At 34.3% G+C, this 17,535-nt stretch overlaps 1 protein-coding gene across 1 annotated transcript in view; it reads left to right on the top strand.

Annotated features, from left to right (window-relative positions):
• Window positions 1–3,553: 3,553 nt before the first annotated feature.
• The window catches only part of Sec10 (Exocyst complex component Sec10), a 43,148-nt gene continuing 29,166 nt past the window's right edge, over window positions 3,554–17,535 (top strand). Inside the window, exons 1-7 of the mRNA XM_069827186.1 lie at window positions 3,554–4,000; window positions 4,925–5,049; window positions 7,518–7,635; window positions 9,087–9,284; window positions 10,599–10,663; window positions 13,855–14,038; window positions 16,366–16,506. Of these exons, the coding sequence (XP_069683287.1) occupies window positions 3,968–4,000; window positions 4,925–5,049; window positions 7,518–7,635; window positions 9,087–9,284; window positions 10,599–10,663; window positions 13,855–14,038; window positions 16,366–16,506 (864 nt within the window). The 5' untranslated portion in view covers window positions 3,554–3,967. The remainder of the gene's footprint in view (window positions 4,001–4,924; window positions 5,050–7,517; window positions 7,636–9,086; window positions 9,285–10,598; window positions 10,664–13,854; window positions 14,039–16,365; window positions 16,507–17,535) is intronic.

Here is a 17,535-nt window from a genome sequence, read left to right as displayed (position 1 = left end):
CCAATTTTCTTTCAACTTTACACATTCAAGCTATGCAAGCAAGATAAGCAAGATTCATATTTAATATTAATATATTTATGTAGTGAAGATGATGTTCAAAATGGCAAACCATGTAGACACAAAATCTGAATGCATCTTAATTGAATGTGCTTAACTTGAATCTTTCATTGTTCTTCCCAGTTTGCATGTGTACATGCATGAAAAATTGAACTGTATAGATGCAGCTTTATAAATATTTAAATTATGGATTGAAATTTAAGATATGTTTATTTCTAGTGTCATGAAAATAAAAGTGCAGTAATTTCTTAAAAACCCAACCTTACTCATATAATTCTGCAGTGCTTGGGAAAAGTCAGTTTCCACAAACCTTTTTTGATAATTTATTGACAACTTACAGAACATCTGCTCGCTTAGAAAAAAAATACGTAAGTATTCCTCCCATTACAATAATTCATACAGAAAAAAATCAAATCGACATAAACCAGTGTAAGTTGTCAAATTATCAAAAAAGTTTTGTGAAAACTGACTTATGTCACTTTTCCCGAGCACTGCAGAATTATCTCCAGAAGTTTTAGGAATCTGCAGTCCATACACAGTTATAAATAAAGAAAAAAAATATGTATATTCTTTACATGAAATAAGACATCCTATACCAGCCATAAAACGAGCAATGTATTTTTGTACAGTCGTAGAAATAATTGATGGTGCACAGATATTTTATAAGTCCCAGAAAAGAGGCACTGCATATGATCAGAGGACAAGTGAATCACTAGCAGTGGTAATAACATTCGTTGTATGTCGTCCCGAAGTAGCTAGAACAAGTGCCAGGGGAAATAAGTAGTGTCCTAAAGACTCGATGAAACAAAACAAAAGAAAGAGAGAGAGAAAAAAAAAGATGGTTTATTTCCACTAGTGCAAAACACAACTCATTAATTGAATTTAATGTCCAATTTCGTGATTGCAGTAAGTCCTGAAGTATTGCATCACTTCATATAGACCATTTATATTACGGACAGATTTAGTTCAGTGGAGAGAGCATCTGCTTCTCATGCAGTTGGTTGACTATGCCAGGCGGTGATAAATGCTGGTGACATGTGGACAAGATATTAGATCCACATGTCTTTTTATATCGGGAAGAAATTTTATCTTCTAAGCAGTATAGGCTACTATATATTGGTTTTTATTCAAGTCAAGCCAAGCCAAGTATTAACCCACAGGTGTTGGGTATAAGTAGTTCCACTTTAAAAAAAAATAATGCAGGCAGGTAACATGTATAAAAATTCGCGACGTTATTAAAAAAAATTAAAATCTCCACCTGACTGGGAATTGAACCCGGGTGCCCGATGTCACAAGCCAGCTTGTTACTGACTGCTCCACCAAGACAAACAGTACAGAGACATGAAGAGAGGCTTACAGCCACCAGACTTGAACTCAAAGGAGACGCATACATACATACAAATTTACTGATGTTAACAGCATACATACAAATTTACTGATGTTAACAGCATACATACAAATTTACTGATGTTAACAGCTCTTCAATACACTTTTCACCATGAATTGTTTTTAAGACTGTATATCTTCAGCATGGAATCAGACCTCGAAAACAAACACCATAAGATAACAGACTCATCTTGGGCATGGTAATAAGTTAGAAGTACATTAACATATCACTTTAACACACAAACTTTATTATTTTTGCAGTAAGATTAGTACAGTGTGGATGCCAAGTAAAACATTAATTAAAAGATCACAGCTAAAAATTTTATGGGCTGCTATTTTTTGACTGATTATTGTTGCTGATATTTAAATCCTTAATATTTCTATTTTGGAAATAGTGAAAATAAATATAACCAGTTTTATAAACATTTAAATGCAATTTGTTATGATACAACCAAGACGTCAAAGTTGTAATTCGCTACATCTGTTCTCTAAAAATATGAAAATTTTCAGCACTAGAAACAATTGTATTAGCAGCAATAATAATAAATTAACAACCAAATAAAATGACCGTTGGTCAGGTTAGAAATTTTTTAATTTAAGGTTGGATTTCCCTTCCACGAGTTTTCTGCAGATAAAAAAAATTGTAATAATTGTTTTATAAAATGTTATTCTGTTCTGTTCTTGTTTTATTATTAAATGCTCTATGAATGGTGTCGTGTATCATTTGAAATTTGGTCATACTTTGTTTACATCATCTGTTTTATTTCTTATGTCTATGTCTGTATTTCCAAGTCATTTTTAATTAAGAAGGATAAGATCATTAGAAACCCAGTGAAGAAGATTCTCAGGCTGACATGTCTGATACAATGCTGTATTTTTCAAAAAAAGGTTAAAAAAACCTACGGATTAATGCTTTGCACATTCTAGAGAAGTTTGAAAAATGCACGTATTTTCAGCATTTGAAACCTAAAAAATATAGTTTTGAAAACTCAGGCACACTGATCGATAAAGAATGCTTGAATATCATAAATGGTATCAACTACAAACACGTGGTAAAGGAGTAATTCTCCATCAGCAATACGAACCTGCTAATTCATGGATGGATTTCAGAATGGGACTCTGCAGTGCAGAATGCCTTGACGCTATCAACTACAAGGAAATCTTGCTCCTGTAAGAGGTCTTTATGAATGGAGCCAGGGCAACTCCCGTTGAAATTGTAACGAGCATGAAATCCTACCTCGTGTCCTTGGCTTTTGTCACTGGAGAGCTCCTCCGAAACAGGCATCATTTGATAAGCAAAATAGCATCTGCCATCAACATAGGCTACTAGTGTGCAGATGGGTCCTGGCTGTTTCAGAAGCTGATGCAGGATGGCCCACCTGTCAGTGTCTGCTATTCGTCTGCGAAATTGGACCTGTCAGGGGCTGAGGCAGGGTGTCCCACCTGTCAGCGTCGAATTCACGAATGGCGCCTTTCGGACTTTGACAATCAACCCATATATAGTGAGCACAATGGATCAAAGCTTACCTAAAAGTACAGACCCACACCCAGGTTTAGTCCTCGTGAATTTAAGCCAAGTTATCTTCATATCCATACTCAAATAAGGTGGAATATTGGGCTTAAGAACGCTACTAAAAATAGGCATATTTCACCTTATAGAGGAACTGAGTCTAAATGGATTAGTTCAAATCTCGGTACATTCATGTACAGTACAATAGAAAAAGAATAGGATAGTACCTACGAGTCACATACAGGGAGGCGCAAACTTCGTAATAGCCCTGATCACATATAAGTTAAGTAATAGTAATATTTAATAGGTGACAGGATGAGCTATTAAAAATTATTGCGTAGCGGCTCACGATAGGTGCTTGGAACCATAGGCAAATAACATAGAAAAGGCTATAGTTAATGCTATTTGCCTATAATAAAGACCTCTCGGGAGAATGGAATTGTACCTCCATGCCCCTCATGTGCCTTCATGGTGTGTAAAAGGGATATCTTTATCCTGTCTTTATATTTTTATAACATAAGTGAATCAGATTCGTTACACTGTTATGTACGTAAGTGTATATAAATATTATCCATTACCCCGGTCTGATACTTCACACTTCAAAATTGCCTTTGTAATGTTGGCTACTTTGGTAGTATAAATTGCGGGTAATTGGTTATCCGCCGATGTGTCGACTTCGACATGCTACTCCTGCAATCGCATGCTATGCAACCCTCACATCTATGTGGAAATGTCAGCCGTTAAGCATCGGTTGTGAACAACATTTTGAATGAAGTGTAGAGTTGATTTCACAAAGATGGGAAGTTTTTATATTCACATGACATTCACGAACATTTCGAAGAAAATGTTATAGTGCACAATTGCGGTTGTTGGATGTTTTTTTTTTATTTTCCGTTACAATTTTTTTTCTGATACAGGTGTGATATGCATCAGGACAATACTCACAAAATTTACTTTATAAAATACAATAAAGTGATAACTTTATACAGAAGAGTAAATTAAACAAGAAGCAAAATGATGATGCAATATATGAAGGAGCTGGAGCAGGTAAAATTATATAAACTTAACCTACTATTTTATGTCATTGCTACTACTATCTTGTCATTTTATTGTAGCTTTGTTATATTGCTTAAATCAACTGTCTTTGTTCACTTAAAATATAACGTAAAGAACAATGGTATGAATACAACCCAATATAATTTTCTGGTATTACGGTCCTAAATGATAAAGTGGATATTGTTCACTTGTTGACGTTCGTAACATAACCTACGCAGCATTAGTCATTTTATGGAAACATTTGAGGGGATATTCAACCGAAATTTCGCATTAAATGAAATGTTCGATGCTGGCATGAATAATTATATCTAACAGCAAAATTATGGCCATTTTCATAGAAATTAACATTTAATTCATAATGGGCGTGAAAGTTGGCTAGGGTAATTCTCCAGAAGAACTGCACCTAGGGAGGTATATCTGCCTTTTCCTCCTACTTGTTACTAATGTAACGCACGAGAAGTTCAGGAGAAATTCTAAGAAAACTGACCATTTTTCTAGTAATTCGTCCTGGATCTCTCACATGTTATGTTGGTTATTTATTAGTGGGAGGGAGATTGCCTGCTTTGGTGTGGTTCTTCGGGGGAATTACCTTTAGTATTAATAAAATAAAAAATGTTAAGAATTTAGTCTACTGTGAAAATATATCCAAACTTCCAGCAAACCTGTGTTGTTACATATTCTTTTCTGTAATGGCCTACATTGTTTTTTTTTAATCTCTCTTTGTTATAAAAGGTTTTATTAGGCCTATTCTATGAAAGTGATTTAATACAATGGATACAGTTTCTTGCTTTATTAAATGTAAACATTGAAATTAATTAAATTATGATGTTGACAGTATGTTCGTTGTAGGCTCTCAATTTTGATAGGCCTAGCTAGTTTTTTTATAACATGCTTTTTATTATGTTATTTGTCCAGGAGCCTTTTGATCCCGAAGAGTTTGTAGAACGCCTTGCGTGGAGGACTGTTGCTGACACGAGAAATGAAGGAACAGGAAACTTTGATCCTGTGTTACTTCATGAAACATTTCTGCAAGCTATAAAGTGAGTAATTTAGCATGAAATGCCTATGTCGGAAGTACAAGAGAAACAAATTGTAATGTTTTGACGTGAAAGGTTTTAGTCTGATGTCTCTCTTAGTACTGCTACCATGGAAACAGAAGTGTGAAATTAACTTCATGTCTTATGCCGAGGATTGTGGCAAGATTAGAGTGGGTTAAATGAGGGAATAGATAAATGAATGAGACCAATGATTGTGACAAGGTTATGATTATTTGGGTTATTATTACTTTTCACTTACCGTGGAACCGTCTAGAGTCGACCACTGTGTACACTTTCTAATTTCACATGTTTATTCCAATAGAATTGCCTACTAGCCGCTACTGCTTGCTTCCAGCTGACTGATAACACTTCCCCTTTCAATCTCGCAAGGTAGTGCCGAACATATTTTGCGTCCTTGATTATGTAAAATTCATTTTTGCCAATAGCAAAAATAGTAACAAAAAAGTACTCTGTCTAACTTTTAACAATTTAGCCTTGTTTGACTGTAATGCAATACAAAATAACTGTATTTCTGTAATCAGAATTTTAAGCTTAACAACATATTACAACAAGAAATATTTTTCCATATTATTGAGAGATGTCAGAAGTTGAAGTTGTATTCCAGTACAGAGTCGACCATGCAGGCCTGTGGAATTAATCCATTCCAGCCACAAAGAGTCCTTAATAAACTACAATAATCTGGTATGACAGAGTCTCCAGAATCTCAGTCCACACTGGCACTGGTGGGAGAAGCGGTCATCAAAGTGCTCCAGGGCACGGGATATGAAAAATAATTAGCTGCCAAGAAAAGGAAAAGGAAAATTGAAATTGAACCAGGAAAAAATATTGTATCAGTAGGCCTACTGAAGGCGGAACATCTCAGTCAAATGAAGAAATCTCTCATCCTGTCTCAACTGAGGAGACCAGAAAAAAAGAAGCCAAGAAAACCACCAAGAAAAGAAAACAGAGAGGATACCAGGAGTCCAGTGATAGTGATGAAGACGGACGACATTCCACTAAACATTCGTCAGATGAGCGGGTTAAAGAGGAAGATAACAATGATAATGACAATTTCGATGACCCTAAATCAGGGGATCAGCTTTTAGTGAAGTTCCCAACTAAAAGAACAATTAAATTTTATGTCGGTTGCATTGAGGAACTGGTTCCAGGAAAAGGACTTGAACTTCGTTTTGTTAGAAACTGTGATGGATTCCAGTTCAAATATCCTGAGGTGGAGGATGTGAGTCTTATTGACTATGTTCAGGTAGAAAGAAAACTAAGTGCTTCTGTTCCTATGGAGGAAAAGGAATTCATAAAATTTAGTGTTGATTTTCAGGGTTATGATATTAATTAGGAGATGGAAACTGTATTTTCTGTATTTTTCAGGGCTATTTTATTAATTAGTACATTAATAATGTGATAATGTTGTGTGAAGTTTAACGTAATTTTATGTCTGCTAATTAATTAGATATTTCCTATTAAATTTATGAGCCTTAACCTATTTAATGTATGCACATTAAAATAACTGTATTAAAGTTCGCATTTTTCTTCCCAAATAAATAAAAAATAGAAAAGTAAATAATAATAAAAGCATCCAAAAGGAGGTCGATATCGACCGGAATGAGAGCACATGTTCATTTACATGTATTTTTAATATCGTGGTTGACTTAACACCATGTACAGGGTTGAGTCGACCAGCATTTAAAATTTGTTTTCCTCAGTGACCTTGGAAGTTCATAAAATGAAAATAATAGAAAACAATCCCTGAGCTGTGAGCTATGACATAACATTTTCAGTGAAATAGTAGATCGCATTGTCTGTGAAGTAGCGTTAAAAATACGAAAAAAAAAGCAGTCGACTCTAGATGGTTTGACGGTAGTAGTTTGTACGTTTTCCACACGTCATATCAAGGAGTTCTGAATAAATTTTGTCAAGAAAACCTACTTAAATTATAAAATTTACTTTTTTTTGTATATTTTTCTTGTGAGAAATATTTTTTTTTTAAATTAAATACAGAAAATTAAAAAATTAATTATTTAGTTTATAATGTTTTCTTTCAAAATATTGGTATAATAGGGAACTCCTGTGTTAAAATTGAGAAAACGAAGTATAATTTAGCAATACTGGAAAAGGGCGTTCTGAACTAATATTTGTAAGAGATATGTAAGAATCAAGTGTAAGAAGCAAAGGGGAAGTTAGCAAGAGAAGAGTAAAAAAAAAAAAATAAGAACATTATTTTATATTTTTTGAGAGATTCGATGACAACACTCCCTACCTCCTAAACCCCAGCTTTCGAAACAATTGCCGTGAGCAATGTAAACTAGATAATAATTATAGCCTATTTTTATTTAGTATCAAATGTATATCAAGGCAACAGATTTAATTTATAAGAAGTATACAAAATTCTACACTGATTACATTCCGAACAGCATGTACCTAGGTGTACTGATACAAGCCTGTCGTGTCCCCAGAGACTTACAGCTTCTGCAAGAACGCCAGCAGAAGAAATGTGAACGTCTAGAAATGATGTGTCGAGAAGAAGAAAACGGTCATTGGCAACAGATTTCACAGTTGCAGGAGAAGAACAAGGTATTACAGATAACTGAGCTCAAAGTGTTAGGTGCTGTTATGTCCTCCTTTTTTATGCTTATTTTTTGCCTCCTTTTCTTTTTAATTATCCCTTTTTAACGTCGGTTTTGTCAATATATAAATTAATAAATAATAAAAAAAAGTTTGTATCGTGAAGCTACATTTATTCTTCGGTTTATAGTTTCATTTGGAGATATGTTTCTTAAGGTCTTTGCTATTTTAAAATTTGGATTGTGGATAAACATCTCAAGGACCATGACCTTTAATTTTGTACTATATCTCTTGTAAAAATTTCTTTGAGTCGTTGCTATTGTTTATACGAGGGCAATTCCAAAAATGAGGTCTCCTATTTTTTAACACAGATAAAGACATGTTTATTCTCAATCCTGTTTACATCATTTCAAGCTTGAACATTTTTTGATCGATGCATTTTTGTAGGCGTATTAGTAGTTCATGTCATACCAGTTCACCGTCATGCTGTTGTAGAAGCGTATTCCGGTTGAATGTTCTTTCAACTTCGGAAACAGGTGGTAGTCACTGGGTGCCAAGTCCAAGTGTGTTGTACATGGGGTGTAGAATGTCTTTTGTCTTTATGACTTCGATGAGAGTGCATGGGGTGTAGAAAAAGTGAGGTAGAATTTATTAGAATGAGGGAAGAAGAGTTGCGTGAGTTCTTAATCATGGTGTGTTATCTGATAGTTGTGCATGTAGCAGTTGTGGGGATATTTTGAAAGCAGTGTGTTTTTTTGTTATGTTCTGGTTGTTTCGTGATGAATCCCTACTCATCACTTCATGTTTAATTGATAAGTTGTAGAGCTTATTATATTCTTTCAATTGTCGGAAATCATCTATAAAATATAATCTAACGAAACATTCCTGCCACCGGCGTGGCTCAGTCGGTTAAGGCGCTTGCCTGCTGGTCTGAAGTTGCGTTGGAGTGCGGGTTCGATCCCCGCTTGGGCTGATTACCTGGTTGGGTTTTTTCCGAGGTTTTCCCCAACTGTAATGTGAATGCAAGGTAATCTATGGCGAATCCTCAGCCTCATCTCGCCAAATACCATCTCGCTATCACCAATCTCATCGACTCTAAATAACCTAGTAGTTGATACAGCGTCGTTAAATAACCAACTAAAAAAAAGAAAAAAGAAACATTCCTAGGTTAGGTTAGTTTAGGTTATGGTTGATTCCCGACAAATGAAAATATTTTTATCGCTTTTATGACAGTAAAATAAGGCGAAAATGGAAGTTTTAAAAACATTGCCCAAAAGTAGTCAAACTCTATAATTGCCTTCATTATTCCGAGGGTAGAGGAATAAGGAAGGAAATGGAAAGCGTTGATTCATCAGTCATTGGTTCTTATTTGTTAGTGCTGCATTTATTATATTTCGTAAGTTGGCATTTGTGAGTTTGGAAGTTGCATGTTGAATAAATACTTTGAAATGTGTCTGCAGGCGTCTGTGAACATGTTCCAAGAGCTGGACGAGAGAATTAATTATGTGGCGACCAAAGTTATTCACTTAGGAGATCAGCTGGAAAGCGTCAACACTCCCCGGGCGAGAGCCGTGGAAGCTCAGAAACTCATGAATCACTTTGCAGAGTTCCTCAGTCCTGGGCCTCTGCTTGCGGAAGTTTTCACGGACAAAACTCAGGTAGGCTCTCCACAATTCATTTTTGTTTATTTCAGTGAGTCTAAAGATACGGTCACACGTCGCTACTTTTGCAGCACTGCAGTACAAAAAACTGCGCAACTCACGTACTGCGACATGTGAACAACAGTGCAACCCGAAAAGTAGCGGCTGCCAAACCTGCTGCCCTCTACTTTTCCATGCTGCGCGCAGCTTAAAAGTAGCGACGTGTGAACAGGGTTCTCAGGGTTGCAGCCGCAGCATTTTTGATATCGGTTTTGTTGAAACTTTTGCTGCGGTTGCGACCAGTGTTGCCACCCAAATGTGCCAATGATACTTTTATTGTTTGGATGTATTTTAATGTTAGATGTAATGGAAATAAATTATTTGTAAGAGTTATTAAATGCACAACACAGTCTGAGCATATTTGCTGACGATATAATTCATTTTTTTAATTTTCCGTAGCGTAGTTCCAAACAGGAGGGTTGCCAACATTGATTACGTGAATATGCTGTTGGTTATCATTTAAGTATATAGGCTTTTTTAAAAGCTTTATAGTAAAAATAATGTCAATTTCTGAATAATAGTTACGACAGAAAAGCAAATAATAGATAAGGAAGCTTTCGCATGAATTTCTTAATAATGCGAACATAACCACAAAATGTATATTGAGAAGTCAACACGGAGATGGGAACCTGCAGCATGACTGCGGCTGCAAAAGTAGTGCCTTATGTGTGAACAGACTCGCAACCTCCAGTTGCAACTATTGCAGCACTCGGGTTGCGCTGCACGAAAAGTAGCGTGCAGCGTGCTACTTTTGGCTTATGTGTGAACACGACACGCAACTTTTGCAGCTGCAGTACAAAAGTTGCGCAGCAAAAGTAGCGACGTGTGACTGTACCTTTAGATTCGCAGCCCATGATTTATGTTGCTTACATTTTAACATGCATAGGTACTCAGTTTCAGTGGTTTCTGCACTGTGGACTTCATTTATGACATAACTATAACATTGTCCGTTATTATGCTTGTATTTAATGAAGAATATTTATGAAAGCTGTTAAATCGCACGCATGTTGCTGCAATTCATTGATATGCCAGACCATTAACTTCACCTTTCTTTCCTCTCCTTCTTCAATTGTCAGCAATAAACTGAATGTTTTTTTTACCGAAAGGTGTCATTAATAACAAACTAACATTATTATTTCCGTATTTAATATTTGTTTTCAACAATATCATTGGTTCTCTGGAAACTTACATATTGAATGGATTAGATATGCAGTAAAAGGTGTGATTTCATCCTCAGCATCTTAAATATTAACTATGTTCTTCTCATTGCAGATAGATGAAGCAGCAGATATAATCCAGAAGTTACATTTAATAGCACAGGAATTGCCTTCAGGGAAGTAAGTATTTATTAATGTGCCTGCAAAGCTACAAAGAGAATTTATATTTACAAATGCTTCATGGGGCATATGGGTCAGTTTACTTCTAGCAACTTAAGAAGGAGATCGAATGTAGAGTCTGTACTAAGTGCTATGGTTAAAAATAAAAATAAAAACAAAAATTGATCACATCATGCCCCCTGGTAAATGGTAGATAGATAGATAGATTTATTCGCTCCATAATATTCTTACATTTGCTTTATAGCATAGAATAAAGAACATGTCCAATTCTTACGTTTAAATATAAATGCAATACATATAAAATGCAAATATGAAATATGTACAGAATTAATACCTTAATAACAATAATATTTTATACAATGTAATATGTTTACCATTTAATAGTATTAAAATATTTACACAGTACTGTGAAATGTCAAGAATTCGTCTACAGAATAGAAAGTGTGAGATATTAAGTAATTTTTTAGTTTTACCTTAAATAATGCAGGGTTTTGGCTATGATTCTTAATGTCTTCAGGAAGACTATTGAACATTTTTATCGCCATGTAACATACTCCCCTTTGAAAGCATGATAAATTTGATGATGGCGTATGGAAATCATTCTTTCTGCGGGTATTTATACTATGTATGGCTGAGTTAGTTGGAAAATTTTCTTTATTACATAAGAGGAAATTTATTGTAGAGTATATGTATTGATTTGTTAAGGTTAGAATCCCTAATTTTTTTAAAATAATCTACATGATTCTCTAGCCTTTGCTCCAACTATTATTCTAATGGCTCTTTTTTGTAATATCTTTTACTATCTGCAGAATTTCCCCAAAATATTATTCCGTAGGACATAATGGAATGAAAATAGGCAAAATATATTGTCTTTAAGATACTGCTGTTTAGAAATTGTTGTAACGACCTAATTGCAAAGCATGCTGAGCTAAGTTTGGGGGTTATTTCTTTGATATGATTTTTCCAATTTATTGTATTATTAATATGCAAACCAAGAAATTTGGTTGTTGATGTTTCTAGTAGAGGTATATTGTTGATAGTTGTGTCCAATGTTTCAGAGATTAAATTTGAAGTGGCTTTAAATTGAATTATGTTAGTTTTATTAATGTTTATTGCTAGTTTATTAATAATGTACCTAGAATTAATATCTTGTGCAGACAAAGGAAGTAGTGGAAAATGTATATGCTTTTATAACAAAGGATACTATAGCTAGAAATGTGGCAAATCTATCAAAAGTCGAAAGAACAGCTATTCTTCAGTCTTTATTAGCATGTATTCCATGTTGTGTATAGCCTATAGAAGAAAATCATAAGTAACAGATGACTTCATTTTCTTTATCTGATGATCGTGGAGGCTAGATGGAAGAAGATGGAAGATCCTGGCTTATGATGTGATATTCACTGCATGTTCCATATTCGGAATTTCCACCAACTACTTGTGGGCTAATTGAGGGGTTTCCCGGAAAAAGGGCGTATACGTCAATATGGTGAATTGAGATACAGGCAATCTAAGATTTTAAAACGCACCTGAATAAAATGTTATACAGATAGTGAACAAAATTATACATTAAATTAAAAATCTTAGCGAGTATAAATGTTTTGTAGCATTTAGGCAATTTATATTATTAAATTTCCTTATATTTGTACCATATAAAACTTTGGTCTATACGCTCTTTATCCATATAATGATTTGCTTAGGGGATTTAATGTAGATTTCAGATTTAAATTTCACACGGAATTGAAACAAAGATACATTTTATGACATTTATTATCTACTTCTAAAGTAATTTACATTATATCATATACTGAGTAGACATTAAGTACACAAAGCAAAATCTCTGAATATAACAGAAAAAGAAAATCTCCATTTTGTGTGAACATAAATAAAATTTATTCTTTGTATAATCCTGATAACAATAAGCCCAAAAATCTGAATATTATAACAAATCTCTTTATAGAACATAAAATATTTCCGTCTGAATCTATGAGTTTCTACTCTTAAAGCCAGGACAATAATGAACATAAAAAGCCGTCAAAGGAAACAACTGGACTGACTAAATTGAACTATATATATCTGCTTAGTCTCTACCAAGAGAAAACACACACAGTACAGTATGCGGTAACGCGCAGCACTAGCTCTGCTTGTAGACTGACTGACTAAATCACGCACGCACGCAGCCCTGTCCTGCAGGTATGTTCAGTACAATCAAAACAAAATTTCGCTACTATAATTATTCACTACATTTTAAACCGTTTTCCCGAAGAAGGGCGTATAGGTCTATCCGCCTTTCTTCTGGTAAACCCCTCAATTGTAAACCATCACACAATTTATTTCATGGTTGTGGACATTTTTTATCTAAAACAGAACCATTCTCTTCAAATTTTCTAATAAACTTCGAGAATTAAAACAAATTACAGACTCCACACCTCAAACGATTTCGATTTGTATATTTCTCATGCCTCTGACCAAACATTTGGTGAGACTTAACTTTTCAGAAAAAGACAAGTTCGTCCTTGTCCAACAAGACCACACTTGTTCCCTGACCAAGCCTCTGGTCTTCTTCAAGCTTTCGGAAATGCATTTAGGCACTCCTCATATCTCTCGCACACTAATACAAGACATTTGCAAATTCACTATTGTACTTATAATAACACTGCATAAGCGTAATTGATGTGTGGAGAGTCAAAACTATTATTTTCAGGTATTAGTTTACAAGTAAAAAAGTTCTTTTATATTAGACTATATTTGATAGCTTTCACTTGTTACATTTTTATAAACGTTGCCAAAGCAACAAAAATGAAACAATTGGAAATCAGTGACACGATGCTAAGTGCCATGCTTTTGTGATTGAAATGGTGCTTTTATGTTTATGTCACAGTCTAGTATATACAGTCACGAAGCTCAATACGTATTAAATATGCATCCATAGATAGTTGCTAACCACTAGGATCGCTAATATCACCTCATTACAGACAATGCGAAATAGTACCGACACAGTCTATTGTTCCTAACACCCTCAGAACTCAAGCTTCGTGACTGTATATACTAGACTGTGGTTTATGTGAACTTTGTAAACCTTATTTCTAACATTTCAGTAATTGAAAAGATCCCTGGCTTTTGAGAGACTGCACACTCCTAAAAATTTCTCATAGTTTAACATCTGTAATTATGATGATAATTTTTTTCCTTAGATTTGAAAAAGCGAAAAAGAAAATAGCAACGAAGTACGATGAAATAGAAAGGTCGCTTATCGAAGAATTTGTGAAAGCACATCGCTCAGATGATAAAGGGAGAATGAAAGAAATCGCATCTATACTTTCTCATTTCAAGGGATATCCACAATGCATAGACGCCTTCATTGAACAGAGTCAGATGGTAAGTATTCATATTTAAAAGTTTTTTTTTTTTTTTCATTTCATTTATTATATTCCATGGATCTTACATGAGCAATGAAGCTTCAAGATGTGGAACAAGTCAAAATTTTACAATATTATAATTGAAGGGTCCACTGCAAGAATGATGGATGTCACTTTCTTGTCGAAAATGAACCAAGACTGTCAATGCATAGCTTAAGACATACAGAATGTATATACAGAGTTACATGGCATTAACACTGATAGTCATTGTCCAGTAATGATTAGAAAATCACAGTTAAGCTTTGAGCGCTAAGCATTTCAAACTTTCAATCGCTTCTCCTGCAAAATGTATTCCAAATGACATCCATCATTCTTGCAGTGGACTCTTCATTTACAATTACAATTTTTAGAAATTTTTACAATATTTTACCATTTTTACAGTTTTACAATTTTGTAATTTTCTACAATATTTTGGCGAGATGTAGTGAAATGAGGTGAGGCCCGAGGATTCGCCAAAAGATCACCTGATGTCCATTTCAGCTTCTCAGAAACAATTTCATATTAACTTATATTAATTATCTATCCATGAAACATTTGTTAGTATTTTCGATTGCATATGTCATAATATGTTTCAATAAACATTCAATTTCGGTCAATTTTGTTCGTGTATCTTCACCTCAGTCTTGAAGAGGTTCTTTTCAATATTAAACTTGGCTCTGATTGACTGGACGGTGTGACTTTTGGTGTTCCAAATAAGTACTTTAGTACGATTCTTGGCATCTCTCAGTACAGTCCCTACCCGGAGATCCGATTGAGGGACTATTTTACCTCCGGAGAATTTTACACTGAGGGACTGCATGAATCATAAGCAGTGAAAAATATAGTGGGACTGCGTTGGTGTTAAGGGGAGAGGATGGTATTTTTTGGTGAAAAAAGAGTAAATTAAAAAAAAAAAAATTCTTTAAAATACTCTGTGATATGTGTGGAATGCATAGCATAATATTTTGTGGGTATTTGTGCCCTTATCGGATGTTGAGTCGCCATTTTTAAACTTCCTGCATTATGGATTTTTAAATCACTCACCCACTTTTATTGTTGTTTCCGGTAAATTACATTTTCAAAAAAAAAAAATGTTTTTCTTTAAAATACTCTTTGATATATATGGAATGCATTGCATAACATTTTGTGGGTATTTGTGCCCCTATCGTATGTTGAGACGTCATTTTTAAACTTCCTGCGCTATGGATTTTTAAATCACACACCCACTTTTATCGGTTTCCAGTAACTTCATTTTTTCTGCTACATTGCCAGACAAAAATGGATATAAATTCTGAACTATTAAAGATACATGCATGAAATTTAGAACACACATTCTTTAGACTATTAGGAAATGTTTCTCTGTAACAGAATTTTGTTACTTGATTTCATTTTAAAAATACGTCCGTTCGTTTGCAAGAAAGGAAATCAGAAAATTGTTATTAAATTTTAATTATTTATTTTACAAACGTAGGGACTAATATCAAAATTCTGTTACAAACAGTTTGTAGAACATGCTTTTGCAAATGCATTGCAAAAAATAAGTTTGAATCTATCTTTAAAACGGTTTAGATATATCGGTTTTAGTACAATCCTGCATTGGGTATATTTTTTTCAAATTTGGGCCCCCAAATTTTTTTTTTTTTGTTTTCAAAATATTTATATTTGGTTGAGTTTCTACAGCTATGAGCTCTCTACATACAAAAAATTAATATTTTACACCAAATAGGAAAAAAGTTTAAAAAAATACCATCCTCTCCCCTTAATGCAGCTTCTGTTGGTACCTCTTTGTTACTTGTTAGCTTAAACAACATGTTTAAGTCCCCTCACCACGACAAGGTGAGTACCCACAAGGGAGTGGGGGTGATTGATTGATTGATTGATTGATTGATTGGTCGTAGTCTGCTTTCAACACATCAACACAAGTGCTTGCTTAGACAAGAAACCCTTATTATATGCCAAAGGGTATTTTACAATATTTTTTGCAAGAGAAAAGGTAGTTCTCTGAGAAAATCTGCCGCAAATAATAAGTTTTTTTTTTTTTCAGTATGAAAAGAAACTGTGTCCGTAGTTGTCTTTGGGTAAATTTCAAATTAAACTTTATTTAAATTGGAGTATATTATTTTGACAGTGAACATTTACCAGTAGTTCAGAAGATGGATGCTAGAGGGAACCACCAAACTAATCCCTGTTAAAAAAAATTGCTGTAGCTGTTTTTCTAAAATATACTTTAATTGTTTTTGTAAGAACAGTATAATATTTATTCGTAGTGATATATTTAGTTACGTCTTCATTTGTTTTTATTTGCAGGGTGCATTCACAGGAAAAGATGTCTTCAGAGATGTCATTCCTTTGTGTGAAAAAAATTTTGCTGTGATGACTGATGTGTTCAGTAACCCAGAGCAAGTAATGGCGAAGTTTGTGCTGAATATTTATCACTTAAAGCTTCAGGTTTGTATCTCGAGGTGAATTAATCTAGTAGACGTGTACAGTAAGAAATACTCTTCTATGAATATTGGGCCTGGATTTCGAGTTGTCACAAGTTGACCTTTAAAAATTACATTGGAAATTAAATAAACTCAAAATTACAAAAATGAATTCTCCAGAAAATTTCAACAAGTGTATGTGTATTCATTATAAACAATGATCATGATCATTATATGCCTTGATCTTGATGAAGTCTTCAACAAAAAAGGTATAAATCCAGAAGTAGCAAAAGCCATTGCCCTACAAACAATTAATAGAAAATATCCACAAAAGGACTGGTTGTACATTTACACTGATGGATCAAAATGAAGGAGCTGGAGCAGGAGCTACTTGTCAGTACTTTTCTCTTTATAAAAATGTTGGCAAGTACACAACAAATTTTGATGGCGAAGTTGAAGCCATTTATACATCACTTCAAAATGTATTTGTTTGGCTAAAGGAATGCAAAAACATAGTCATCCTGTCTGACTCCAAAGCTGCAATCCAGTCCATCAGCTCAACTGCATCCCCTAAAATGGAAAAAGTAAAAGAAATTCATTGCATGGTAAAACAAATTCAAATGCTAAATAAAAAAGTGGTCTTCCAATGGATCCCGGCCCACTGTGGACTGAACAGTAACGAGAAAGCGGATGTGTTAGCAAAGAAAGGAACTAAAATCAACTTAAAAACAAATTTCAAGTTCCCATATGAATCAATAAAACGAGTCATAAAAAGAATAAGTAACAACGAACAGGCAAAACATAAAAATTCAAAATGGAAAGAATCATTCAAAGATCCAAAACTAATTCCTGATCTACCTCGAAAATCTGCCGTGGCCATGTTTAGATTGTTTACTGGTCATGATTGCCTCCATCGTATTGGAGTACTGAATTCACCTAAATGCTTACTGTGCACCAGAGAAGAGGACATGGAGATGGAGCACCTGGCTAATTGTGAAACTCTTAGGACATTTGTGGACCTTCCATCAAAATATTGGGAAGCAAGAAGGATGAT

The sequence above is a fragment of the Periplaneta americana genome, chromosome 1 (assembly GCF_040183065.1).
Source record: "Periplaneta americana isolate PAMFEO1 chromosome 1, P.americana_PAMFEO1_priV1, whole genome shotgun sequence".
In the NCBI taxonomy this organism is placed as follows: Eukaryota; Metazoa; Arthropoda; class Insecta; order Blattodea; family Blattidae; genus Periplaneta; species Periplaneta americana.
The sequence above is the reverse complement of the archived record's forward strand: the minus strand, read 5'-3'. Positions and strand labels throughout refer to the sequence as shown.